This window comes from Melozone crissalis, unplaced genomic scaffold, assembly GCF_028551555.1.
Source record: "Melozone crissalis strain CALT ecotype California unplaced genomic scaffold, PUWL_Pcris_2 ptg000045l_1, whole genome shotgun sequence".
Taxonomy (NCBI): domain Eukaryota; kingdom Metazoa; phylum Chordata; class Aves; order Passeriformes; family Passerellidae; genus Melozone; species Melozone crissalis.
The window spans coordinates 23,553,460-23,567,427 of record NW_026535823.1 but is presented as its reverse complement, the minus strand read 5'-3'; the positions used below and the strand labels follow the sequence as shown (position 1 = coordinate 23,567,427).

At 39.8% G+C, this 13,968-nt stretch overlaps 1 protein-coding gene across 1 annotated transcript in view; it reads left to right on the top strand.

Annotated features, from left to right (window-relative positions):
- EIF2B3 (eukaryotic translation initiation factor 2B subunit gamma) overlaps positions 1–13,968 on the top strand; it is a 95,814-nt gene that overhangs the window by 55,815 nt on the left and 26,031 nt on the right. Inside the window, exons 6-7 of the mRNA XM_054285797.1 lie at positions 9,758–9,888; positions 10,555–10,748. Coding sequence (XP_054141772.1) covers positions 9,758–9,888; positions 10,555–10,748 — 325 coding nt within the window. The remainder of the gene's footprint in view (positions 1–9,757; positions 9,889–10,554; positions 10,749–13,968) is intronic.

Here is a 13,968-nt window from a genome sequence, read left to right as displayed (position 1 = left end):
CTTTCCTTGTCAAACATATCCAGCTGTTGGAGCTTTCCCTGCTCCTTACTAGAAATGCCAGAATTTAAAATTTGTTGATGTCCTCATCCCCCAGGGTATCATTACTGCTATCATCTTTCCATGGTACCAATCAAGCTTACTTCTGAAACCTCAGGGGGAAAAGCCCTAATGATCCAAACTAGATTTAAACACATTATGATTTTCAGCAAATGCCTTCTGTAAGAAATACAATTCCTTTTCCTGTTGGCAGACTACCTGGGAGTAGACATATCTTTGGATATGCTGCATTGGAGCTAATGCTGCTCCTAATGCACATTTTTTCTAAGGTAAATGTTAAAATGTGTCAGTTTTGTTCTCTAACTGTGACTTACAGCATCTTATTATGACTCTTTGGATTCTGTAAAGAAGGTAAATATAGGAAGGGCATGAAAGATGTCATTCAATTATAGAATCATAGAAATATTTAGATTGGAGAGGAATGTCTAGCAAGATCTAGTCCAGCCTCCTGCTCAAGTCTAACTCGTGTGTTGCTCAGGGGTTTTTTTGCAGTAGAGTTTTGAAAATCTCTGAGGATGGAAACTGGGCCTTGTCCCAGGACTGTACCACTCACTGAAAAGTTATTTTCTTTATGTCCCAGCTGGAATTTCCCTTGTTGCAGCTTGCATCTGTTGCCTCTTGCTCTCTCACTGTGCACCTCTTGGAAGACTCTGTCTGTCTTCTGTATCACTTCACTTGTGGTAGTGGAAAATGGTAATCAGATTCCCCCACAGCCCTCTCTTCTCCAGGCTGCACAAACCCAGCTCCCCCAGCTTCTCCTCTTGTGTCATGTGCTCTTGGCCCTCTTGGTGGCCTCAGCTGGGCTTGTTCTGATCTGATAATAAACATTAAAAATGGTTAACTATTTTTCCGCTGTTTGATGCAGTTTCAGTTTCCTTGGGTAACCTTCAGTCAAGCTGACTTCTGTCTTCACACGAGATGTGATTTCAGAGCTGAGAAGTAATTAGTTTACCCCCATCTTTGTGTGCTTTTTTCCCATTGATTTTTTTCTTCTTAAATCACTGCCACTTGGGCAGTATCACCCTAAACATTCCTTTATCAATGCAGTACATTTTCTGTACCCAGCACTACTTGCATGTAAGATAATACTTTGGGTAAAGTTACTATCTTGCCTTGCTGGGCATCTCCCTGTGAGGATACAATCCTTATACTGTGACATCATATATGTGTCTCTTGCTGTGAAAAATATAATTCCCTTGTATTCTTCATTCAGATGATCTGAATGTACAATTTTCAAGATAATGTTTTCTTTTCTGTCCCTCTCTGTTTTGCATCTAAATCTCTTCTTCCACAACACCTCAGTCACTGATATATCCTTCTGAAATGCTGAGTCCCCTTTTACTGACAGATTGAATTTTGGGTAAAGAGAGAAAACAATTATTGTCTTCCTAGTATTCCACTTTTTCTTATAGTTTTTTTAATTTAATTTTATTCTTGGTGTTCAGTGTTAAATTTCATTGTGCCTTAGCAAGGCAAATGAAGCATGAACAGTCATAAATATGTCTCTAGCACTCTTGCTGACTTTATTATTGCATTGAATTATTGTTGTGGGAGGTATCTAACTTCCTGCCTATACATAGGACAGTAAATGCTGCCAGTGATGATAGGGCACTCATACATAAATAGAGTAGCTAAGAAGTGTCTTCCTTAAGTTAGTGAACCATCATTCAATCAGTAATGGTGCTCTGAGTTCCATTTTGAATGTGATAAGGAGCCTAGAGAATGAAGTAAGGATTGATCTTAGAACAATCTTGAATCAAAGAGGAGCAACTGTGAATTTCTTTACTTAAAGTGAAAAAAAACTAAAAAAAAAGGAGTATAACATTTTCAATAGTCTATGGGAAATGCTGAATGCTGTAGAGTTGAGCTACTGGTTATGAAGAAGTCCAATAGCTGAATGGAGAGGAGTGATATTTCCCCTAAATCAAAGATGCGGAGATGAACTGTAGCTCCCACAGCATTTTACACCAAAATTTTATGGATTAATACCACCTGGAAAGAACATTATGAATAAAAGCTGTCTTGTGAAAAAGAGGAGATGGGATTCATTGGCCAAAAAGCTTTCAAAGTTCTTCAAGAAAGGATAAAGTGAAGACAAAAAAAAGTTTAGTCTTATCACAGACAGAAGATCATATTGCAAACAGTGTGGTGAAAAGAACAGAAGAGTTGTCCTGCAGAGAGTTGGGGAGCAAGGATTAGTAATGAGTATAGAGGATGGGAGTTAAGGCAGAGTGATTGCTGGGGAGAAGGATATAGAAATGGTACTTGTATAGGTGGAAGCAGGATTGAATTGCACATCAGAGCTTCCAGTTTATTTCCCAGACTGCTGAGAGAAATTAGTCAAACTGAGGATAGGTCTGTATGATTGCAGACCACCAAACACAGTATCTGCAGGGAGAATGAGCAAAGTCATGTGGGCATCTCGAGGGCCTGTGATGCAATAGTGGAATGGGGTGGAAGAGGTTGCCCATGTGAAGCTACAGCCGTGTCTGGATTTTCTGACACTTACATGTTTTATACAAGTCTGAAGTGTTTAAATACATAATTATGCACCTAAAGCTTACATAACTCATCGGTTTATGGATACATGTCAGCCTTATCAAATGCATCATATATATGTGTTTGTTTAGGCAAATTGTCAGAATGCCTGTTTCTTTTTCAGAAAAGGAGCCTAATTTCAAAGGCACTTAGAAAAAAGTTGGTAGGTCAGACACAGATGGCTGCAAAGGCGGAGGTGGGAGAGAAACGGGAAAGATGAGTTCTGGCAAGGAGTCCCATTTGCTGCAGGTGCGCTTGTTTCAGAAGAATGGGATGCTGTCTGGGAATGAATGGGATCCATTCCTCAGCAGTGTGTACAACCTGCCAAACACCCTGGGTGGCCTCCGACGGCCTTGGAGACTTTTGGTCAGAGCAAAGTTCTAAAAATGTCTAAACTTGCTGGCATTCCTGTGCAAAAGCTGTGTTAGCTGGGAGCTGTGGGGTGTTGCTGGCTGTTTGGCAAGTGGGCAGAGTTAAGGTTACTTAGATGACCTGAGCTGAGTGTGCACACGCTTTCAAAGGATTTGAGTATGTAATTGAGGAGTTTTAATTTCTGTGGTCAATTTTTCAGAAAGCTGCCTTGTTTCCCAAAGGGCTTTTTGGCAGAAGTGGAAGTTAGATCCCTGCTCCTTTAACTGCATCCAGACTTGGTGGAACTTGAGAACAGCTTTTATGTGGTTTGCATCCATACCATCCCTTCCATACTTTGATCTGGTTTCTCTCCGTGTTATGGTGCCTGTGACTGTCACTTGCGTGTCTTCTGCTTTCCCTCCATCATCCAGAATGTAGGGTTTTGGTGGTGATTCTGCAGTTTTGGGAAGTCATTCATAAACTGGAGCCTGCAAAGCTGTGCAGTTTTACTGGCTTGCTGTGTAATGGCTTTTGAATGAGTCATGCACGTTCTTGTGAGCTTTGGGAGTATGTTGCTGTCAGGCTTGAAGGTTTTAGTTAGAAAATAGTATGGAAAGACAAATGAAGCACAAATGCAGTCATGTGGAATTACCTTTTAGTAGAACATTTCTCAGTTTCCTTGTCTTCTCCCTAGGCTATTAACTTCAAAAATAAGAGACACTGACAATTAATATGAAATTATGGCAGGGTGTGAGAAATGTATTTGCTCTTTTTGTGGTCCAGATTTTGAGAGTAGAACAGGAGAAATAGAACATAGCAAGATAGAACAGATGTTTAATGCTGTGACAAGTGCTGCAGGTTATTGAATTAGGCACAATTAATTGCCTGATAATTTATTGGCTTGCCTGGTTACTTTGGAATTTTCCTTTATTATAATTGGTCTTGGTTACACCAAACAAAGGCAAAAGGATTATTGCAAGATGTAAGGGCAGAATTAGCCTTCTGCAGAGATGTGGCACACCCTCAAGATTTATCACTTGATTTTTTTTCCTTTTTAATGTAGTCTTTCTCTGCTTTCTCCACATTCTTAGCATGTCTCAGAAATTCCAGCATTTTTAGTAATGAATCAGTGAGAAGAAGGGGAAAAGTCCTGTAATTCCTTTTTCCATTGTGCTTGTTAAAACGGCGTTGTGGGAAATGGACCCAAACACTGTCTTTTAAGTGGTGTTGAGTCTGAGGCAGGTGGTATTAACTCAGGACTGCATTAACTCTTTTCAAATCTCTTTCCTGTTTCCTTGAGGAAACATGCCTGGTGTATATATGTGGCATGGGCTGTTTGCCTGCCTCTTGCATTGACATTTTAATTTGGTCCATGATATAAATATCATTTCCCTAATCCCCCTTGCCCTGACCCTGTTTTGTCTGTTTTGTCTTTTCTTCAAAGTGAGTTGACTTTTTTTTCTTGAAGGAGGGGGGAGGAGATGGGAATGGTGGCTGGCTGCTCTAGTTTGGAGCATTAAATGCTCAGGGAAAAAATCTCAGAGTAACTGTTGTTTCTTTCTTTGTATTCACATGGAAATTTTTAATCTCCATCAAAGGATCAGGAGAAAATAACGTTGAGATTCAACAAGAGAGCTCCCAGCTTACATGGAATTTTTAAATGTTATTTGGCTTTATCCTTTAAACGATGAGAACCATGAACTATGTACCTACAGGGTTCAGAATTAACTTTTCTTTTTCTTCCAACACACCCTCTTTTTTTTTTATTCTTCCCTCCCTTTTTCTTACATCTTTATTGTTCTGTATAAACATGCAACTCCTTTCTGGCCAAAACTGTAAGTTGCCTTAGGATTTGTTTAGTTGTATTTATGTATACATTTCTAACATTAATTATGAGCACCAGTCTGAAATACAGCCTCATGTTCTTTTGATGTGATCTGAAGAATCTCTGTTGAAGGCCATGGAGCTAAGATCAGAACCCAACCCAGTGTACACTTGCATAGCTGTACAAGAGCTAACATTTGCCTGTTAAAAAAAAAAAAGGATACAAATAGGTATGAAAGGGCTAATGATCTGCTTGTTTGTAGTGGGGAATCACAAACACTATCTGCACCTGTAGATGTAGCTGATTATGCTGACAGTGATAGCAAGGGAAGCCCCCTGCAGCTACCCATGGCGGGTAACAGCAGATTTCACAGGTGGGTGCTGACAGCAGCAGTAGATTTCATGCTTCATCACAGATTAATAAAACAGGGAGGATATTAGAATGCTAATACTCATTAATACTATTTTATGGTGTTTAACATTAAACATGGAAAATGAAAATGAATGACAGCCGGTAAATGGAACTGACAGTTGTGTTCAGGGTGTCTGAAGCTGTGAGAATTAGCTGCAGGAAGCAGAAGCTGTGGATGCTCCTGTTCCTGCTGTGGATGCTCCTATTCCTGCTGTGGATCAAGCAAAAAAGCACTTACAGTTACCTAGACTTGTGCAAGGTCACCTAAACTTAGATTCAAATAGACTCTTGTATTGTAAAATATTTTATGAGATTCCTTTCCTTATCTTCATTGGTCAGAACCATTATTTTCTATGTCTTATGACAGAGTCTCCAGCAATACATATATCTAAGAACAGAAATCACAGCCCATTAAAGCATAATTGTGAAATCTTTTTTTGTCCTTTTTTTGGGTCTTTTTTTAAGGGGACAGTATGAGTTTTTCCCCCCAAAACTCTTCTTGTGTTTCAGTTGGCTACATTGTTCTTCATTTCTTGCTGAAGTTTCAATAAGCTTCATCCCAGAGGCAATTGCTTTTCAGCAACAAGTAAAAGTTGGCCCTCTGTGGGTCATAATGTAATGTAATATAATATAACATACATAGATACAAACTGAATTCTGCCATGTTGTAGATTGTTTTAAGTTTATTTATGGTTAAAAGTTTCTGAAACACTCTGCATAGCTGTGTTTAAATGTTAAGCTTAATGACCTAGGTGGGGTGTTTTCACCAAAAGTTCTTTCACAAGTAAAACTTTTTAATTTAGCATGAACCTTATCTGTGCCTTTAATGAGATGTAAAAATCCCAGAAACACTGGGAATACAGAGAGTGCACAGGGACCAGGGATAAAGGGATTCTAAAGGTATAATTATGTCTTGCTGGTAAAATAACAGTTCTCTGACCAAATAGCCATTTTTGTCCCTTAATGTTTTAGATTTTAAGTAAAATTGACCTTGAACATTCTAAGTTTATATTGTGTGAGTCTGAGTGTGCAATCCACATAGCTGACTGCAAGTAATTGATGTGTGCTCTAATCTCTTAGATACATTTAATATTGAATTTTCCAGGAGGTTCTTTTGATATTTAACTATTTCATCTTCACTTGAATTCCTACTTTTTTTTCTTGCACTTGCACCATGAATTTCAACTGCCCATTGTCTTCATTTCCCCCATTTATGCACCATCTCTTGCCAGCATCCCCTGTAGTTGTGACCTGCTGCATGAATGGCAGGGATGATACTTCTTTTTGCATGCTTAAAATATGATCAGTATCAGCCTCTTTCAAAATTGCTGCCGACTCTTGTTCTCAGGATTCTGGAGCCACATAAGGTGCTTCAGGGATTAGTGTGTCCCCCTCTCTTCATTTACAAGAAGACATCTAACAGCACTCTCCATCTTTGGTGGTTTCATTAAAAACCTGCTACTTTCTGTTGAGGTGAAAACAGACAGATAGAACTTCAAAAATCAAAGTTTAGGGAATGAAAAGTCATGAAAAAGGGCCTGTCACTTGGGCTAGATTTTATGAAAACATATTTATTTTGGCAAATGTTTCTCAAAAGCAGGTTCATGTTTATGCTCTCTACCCTCTGGAGTTTGCTCTGAGGTGTCAAGAGCATGCTTACTCCACATTGGCTTAGAATTGGATTTCTGCCAAAATTTTGTGTGCCCTCCTCTCCTTCCACTCACCCTTTTACTTTCTTTTTCCTGGTTGTAGCAGATTTTTCCTTCTGTGGATCTCAGTGCATATTTCATTTTCACTTGGTGCTAATGAAAACAACGAGCTTTAGAAACGAGGGTGCTCCAAGTTTTAAAACCTGAAGAGAATAAAAAAGGTGCTTTCTTCAGCTTTTTTTTTTCTACAGTCTTATGTTTATTTCTTCTTAATATAGGCATGTGAAGTTTAGGATTTAGTTGTAAGAATTTTAAATACACTAGATCAGAAACCTTTTTGGTTTGTCTTCTTTAATCACTAGGTTACAGGCCAGTTGGTTCTTCCAAACTCCTGCTAATTTTTGTCTTTTTTGATGAAGGATCTTCAGTCCCTCTGCATTTCCTTTGATTTCAATTCCTTTCCTAGTTCCAGCAAGATGTTTGGTTTCTCCCTCTGTTGACAGTCAGATAATAGTCTCATGCTATCACTTTGTATATCTTCATTTGCAAGATCTGTTGCGAAAAATTCCCAAATCTTTCTCACAGAGGGCCTTACTGTGTATTTTTATTACTTTCCAAAGGCAAATTCCTTTAATGTTGCATATAAATTGCTTCAACAGCAAGCAGAGGCAAACCTTCTTGGTTTTCCTTTTCCAGTAAGAAGGATGCGTTTCTGAGCCACATCTTATGGATGACCCAGAGATTTGCTCCACCTTTGGCAAAGGAATGTGGCTAGCACTTCAGAGAATTGCAGGAAAGCTTCAGGAGTTTGGCCAAGAAAGATTAAACCATCAAAAACCAAGCAAAACTGCAAAACTTCATCTTTTCCCCTTTCCACTGCTTTCATTTCCTACCGTGTTGTGTTGTCCTCTGCATCAGACTATTTAAGACTGCCAAATACTTGGGTATTTTATAGGTAATATATCTTATAAATGCCATAGCCAGCCTCTGAGGGAAACAGAGGATTGTCGGTTTTGGATGCAGTATAAAACCCAAGCAGGAAATCATTGCTGAATGGCACAGCTGCAGGCAAACACTGGGAGCTAGTAAACTGCCCATCTGCACAGCCCCTCGTGTGTGGGAGCGCGGCGCGGCCGCGGCCGAGCGCGCCTGGGAGTGGTTAGCAGGCAGAAATTCGGTGATTAGGGAGTGAAGTGTTTCACTTGGTTAGTTCCTGAAATACAGCTATCTGAAGGTGATTATAATCTTATTTTCGAGCAGGAGGAGAGACTAAAGGCCAGAGCTTTTCCTTGACTGTAATAAAACATAAAAGCAAAGTTTCAGAGGTGGGCTGCAGGAGAGAGGATGTGACACAACCTGCACTGAGGGCTGAAGAAAAAGTTTGTCAAGGAAAAGAAACATTCTGTATTTGTTCATAGGGCTGAACTGGCAGTCACATCTGAATCTTCCCTTCAAAGCTGGAGACAGGAAAAACTGTTTTGGTCCTTAGGTTTGCTTCACTATTATTGACCTCAACAGGGGCCTGGGTGGGCTTTGAGCTGGTCTTAAAGTTTGAACTGTGTAAGATCCTCCTTTGCTAGAGATTTTGCCAACCAAAATAATTTTCACTGTACTTATTCTAGTACTTGCCTTTCGTAATTTAATCTGTTAGTTAGTTCCTAGTTTTGCTGTCTTCTATTCTAAACAACTCCTCTTTCTTTGTGGGTTGTTATTTGTTGAGTTCCTCCAGCCAAATTCACTGTGTTAGTTCTCCAACCCTTCCTCTGAAGTTTAGCACTTCCTCTTACACGTGCCAAGTTTGAGTTCATTTTCCGCATGATTTTCCCAAGTACTACTTTAAATAATCCACAATTCAGTAACTAAATGGAGATTGTTAAAATAATGAAACAACAACAATAAAGCTATTTTAAGACTGCACTCCAACTGTAAAAACTGTTTATTTGGTTTTTTTCCCCACATACTTTATTGAAAAATAAAATTTTCTTCTCATAGTCAAAATTAAATTTGCAGGGTTATAATCCCATGGTACAATAGACTTTCTATGTTGATATTTGTCTTTTGGGAGAGTTTTTTGTTGATTCATTGCAATGTATAAATCAATGTAAGAGTAGAGATACTCTTACATTGATTTATACATTGTGATTGGGACCCTTGTTTAAGGCATAGGTGATTTGGGATAAAACTCCTCCTGATTTCCCCACTCCTAGTATTGGGGTATCAGAATGGATACAATAAAAGTTGAATTCTGTACAAGGGTAGGATGGGTGTATTGTCAGCTGATGCCTCTGGAAGCTTTCTGTTCACTTACACCTTTTATATTGGAGCATCTAAAGGAAATTAAGATCTTGGGACCTAAACTGAAATGTCTTAATTTCTCTTGTTAAAGGATTGAGTCTTTAAAATGTTCTGGATCTGTCATTTGAACAGGAATATAATTAATGCATCATAAAAATTTTACTTCAGTGATCTGATATTTCATATATGCTTGAGCATTTCCATATTTTTATCACAAAGAAGAGGAGCTGCTTAGGTTTTCCCTCTGTGGGTGCTTTATTCTCTCTTTTCCAGTCAATTGATGCCTTTTTTAAGCCATATAAAATTACTTCCGTTTTTGTCATTACAATGTTGGTACTTTCTGCATTCCATCTGCACAGAAGTATGAATTGTAGGATAATGACATATTAAATTATAGTCACATCTGTTAAACTATAGGGGACATAGTTCTGAAAATGAAGCTTTTTCCTCATTTTGAATATTTCTTTATATTTTAATGCATTAAGGAAGCAGATGACTAGTGGACATTGTCTTAATGTCTTGCTATTTTGGTTCATCCTCATGAAATGTGCAAAATGTCTGATGATGTTATGCAAAGAAAATGAAGACATAAGTTTTAGCATTCACAGGCCTCATGTGTCTCTTTCCCCAGGACAATCACATCTCTCCGGAGTGAACTGATTCCACATCTGGTTAGGAAACAGTTTTCTTCTCCTGCATCATTGCAGCAAGGACTAGACAACAAAGAAGAGGACCAAAAGAAAAAAGAGCAAGCATCCCTTGGTCAGTACAATATCAAAGATTTGGGTTTATGGAAGTTTTAAAGCCCATATGCTACAGCTGAGCTATGGAGTAGAGTACAGAACTAGCCTGAAACACTATTTTAGATACTCAGCTTTTTTTCCTCAGCAGAAGAACCTTTTTTTCCCTAGCAAATATTCTAGTGGATTTGTTTTTCAAATACTATTGTGTGCTATATGCATTTTTTGTCCTCCCTTATTTTGGTGTAAACCATTAGCAAATCAGCTAGGAGCTCTAGTTTGTTTGGGGTTTTTTTCTGGAAAAAAGTTAGATTCATTGTTGAAAATGTAATTTTAGTAGGGAGTTCCTAAAATTGGGTAGGACAACAGACTAAACCTTAACCACCCTGTACTGGGAACTGGACAGGATCTCAGATTCTGGATTTTATTTCTAGTATTTCTGCTGTCTCCTTGTGTGACCTTGGGCAAAACATTGCATGTGTCCTGATTCCTTAATTCACACCTGCAGAATAAAAATAAGCACTTACTCACTACATGTGATAAAATCTGTTAATGATTGCTGAATATCTAGCCATGGAGATGAGGCGAGGTGAATATTTCCCTTCACCAACAGCATTTTAATAGTATTCCTCTTCAGAAGGTATTTCATTAAATCCTGTCTAACTTCATGCATGTGTGTGTTCTCCAGACATTTATAGTTTCATAAAGGAAGATAATAGCTTGCTGAAACCTGCTCCAGATAACTCTTGTTGGAATGATCAGAGAGGAGATATGAATGAAACTCTCCACGAGGGGAAGGTGCGCTGCTACGTCCATATCATGAAGGAGGGGCTGTGCTGCCGAGTGAATACTCTTGGACTCTACATTGAAGCCAACAGACAGGTGAGGAAAATACAGAGGTTCCACCTGGGAATCCAGCAGTACAGGACATTTCACCCTGCAGGAATGACTCCCTGTGACACAGCTGAGGAGAATGTGAGAATTGAACCAGAGCCACGTTATCCAGGCACACATCACCCTGCTGCTGGCTGGATAGGACGTGAGGCCAGGAAACAGTTCTGTCACTGATTTACTCCAGATTTGATTTAGCTGAGAAAACCCTCATCCTACACACTCTTGTGGGTTTTTGGGAGTGGCAAGACCTGCAGCCAAAGAGCCACAAAGTGTGGAAAATAAGAATGGAAGTAACTTTGATAGCTCATTTAATCAATGTCCGCCATGTCCTAAAAGCAAGGTCAGTTCTGACTGGACTCTTCCTAGCAGATGTTTGTTTGTGATAATAGCAAAGATTATTAACAATTTGAAGAGTGATGTAAACTACCCTTTCATTTCATTTGCCTAATGATTTCCATTATAAAAGAATTCTTTTATGAACAGGTTTTCCTACTCTGGGACTCCAGGTACAGACAGAGGTGAACTCTTGATCTGAGGCAGCATCTGTTGCAGCTTTCACTTTCACACTACTGAGAATTCATAAAAGAAAAAAATAACAGATGAGAATTAGGGAAATCCTGTACTACCTAACAAGCTGGTGATTAAAAGCTCTTAATATCTTTGTGGGGCAGGGTTGTGGGGGGTTTTTTGCTACATTGACTGATGCAGTATACAAGTTCTCTGTACTTTGCTCTGCTAGTGATGAACTTCATTGCTGTCATGAATGGACAGTTTCCTCTAGTTTTGAAAGACCAGTAAGGAAAGACTCAATATTTCTGGAAGTGGGGCTGGAAAGATGAAAAAGTTGTTTTGGGCATTCTGGAAGCGGTCACTGCCTTGCATTTGCTTTCAAACTGAGTTACTTTCTTTTTGACAACATTAATGGATTAATTCATGCAAAGCAGAATTGTGGAATGGCAGCATGAGTTTACACACTGGAGCTCTTTCTCCTTGATGTTTGTAGAGGAACACATAACTAAAGTGATTTGCTTTGTGCTTAGGGAGATGAGGAAGAAAGGCAGCACTGCTGTCAGAGAAAACTTCCCAAAAATAGCAGGAGCAAGTGTGTCCAAAGGGTTAAGGGAGAATACCACTTGCTAAGGGAAGTGTGCGTGTACATTTGGCAGCAGCCACTTCAGTAAAAAGTTATTGAGTTAAGCCAGTCAGACTCCATGTGGGATTTTTTGTGTTGGTTTTTTGTTTTTGACTGGGTTTTTTTTCAACCTAAATATTCTACATTTTGGTTAGTTCAGGAAATATATTTGCTCCTGGGTGGTACAAAGAATTAGTGTTTTGAAGTCACATTGGGGCCTTCAACGTTGGAAAGGATTTTCTTTGAATTTTGAACTTTTTTAGGATGGTAAAATTTCTAAGGAAACTATGTGGAGGTAAAACATAAAATGGAGCTTAATGAGGAGTTGTGAGAAAGCAGTTCCTTTTTTAGTGCCACTGCATTTTGTTTCTCTTGCTAATCCTCATAAAAGATGCACATTTAATTTGATTGGGGGGATGGGGGGGCGCAGAGTTACCTGTTTTGTTGGTCTCTAAGGAAGATTTTGGGTATTTAGTTTGCTCTTATCTTGGCCTTCACAGACCAGATTCTTGTCCCCTTGCTGCAAAGTCAGGACCTATAACTCTGAGATCCCAAAGGACAGACTCACATAGCAGTAGCAGTCCAGTCCAGTAGCTGTGGGAAGGAATGGCATCCTAACCCATTGCCCTTCTGGTGAGGAAACACTGCTCACATCATTTCACTTCCAGCTGGGTTTCTGGATGCCTGCAGCCTGTGTGTGGGCAGGTGGGTTCAGGAGGGAGTTATCTTCAATAGCAGGAAATAGTTTCTTTGTAAGATGAATTAAATCCAAACACATCTTAAACCTTCCCTTGACCCAGGCACTCCCTCTGACTCCTGCCCCCAGTCTAACCTTTCTTTTCAGAGCAAAATGCTTGAGCTTGTAGCTTTTGTGGGTTACCCCTCAGGCTGCACTACCACTGACTGATTCTAATAAGGCCTTTGCTCTGGCCAGTAAAATCCTTTATTTATTTCACCCCACCACCTTTCCACTGGGGAGGTCAAGAGCCTTTCTTCATTTTTTTCCCTTCCTGCAGATCAGCACTGGATAGTAGGAATCTTTCCAACCTATGCTGTAGGTATGCTTTAGTGTGTGTTCCTGTCCTGGATCTTTGTGTCAGGTGACATGTTGGGACATCTCTTCACCCAGCCAGCATCATCCAGGCAGGTTTGCCTAGTTTGTGGTGTTCTGGTAACCTGGTGGTTTTCTGCAGTGCCTGCACCTTGGACTGAAGGATCTAATCTACTCTTGCATTTAAAAAATAAACAAAATCCAAGTCTAGTGGGAAGGGCCAACTTCAAGATATAAAGAACTACAGATGTGAAAATGTCTACTGGGGCAACAAGCAAATTGAAATGATAGCTCAGAAATCTGAACTCATCTCATCCCATCTTCTTCAGATCTGTGGGATTTGCTTTTTGAGGTTCATTCCTTAACCGTCAGCTCTTGTTATCCCAGCTTTCTAAGGAAATAATTTTACACAATTGTACTGTGTAGCAGTTCCTTAATAGCAACTTTGGAAATTGCTGGCAACATTCAGTCAAATTTAACAGAACAATAGAGATCTTGGAGATAAGCTTTTCTAAGAGTTTTGTAAAAATAGGTGCTTGGGTAGAGAAAAGGAAGACTTCATGAATGCTGCTTCCTCCTTTGAGGCAAACTCAGTTTCACCATCACTGTGGTGAGACTCCAGATGACCTCCCAGATGGACAGTGAGTGCCCACATCCTGGATGGCCAAGCAGCATGTGCAGAGCTCCACACCAGCCCCAGCACAGGCTGCCTCTCATTCAGCCAGACAATTTGCTGTGACACAGACCTCTTAGCCCTCATACATCCCTGTCTTTCTGTCCTACCAAGAGACATCATACATAGCATCACCCCTGCCAGTAACTGTGTAGCACTGTGTCTGGGCATTGCTGTAATGCTCTCACCTCCCCTGACATCCCCATCCCTGCTGTCATCATTTCTTCTGTGCTGTGTGACCTTGGCTTCAGCCAGGAGATGCAGAATGCCTCAGGCTGCTCTTTCACCCACAAAAGGAGGAATGATGGAGTGATATCCCATCTCCTACAATGCTAGTTCCCCTTCCTTTCAG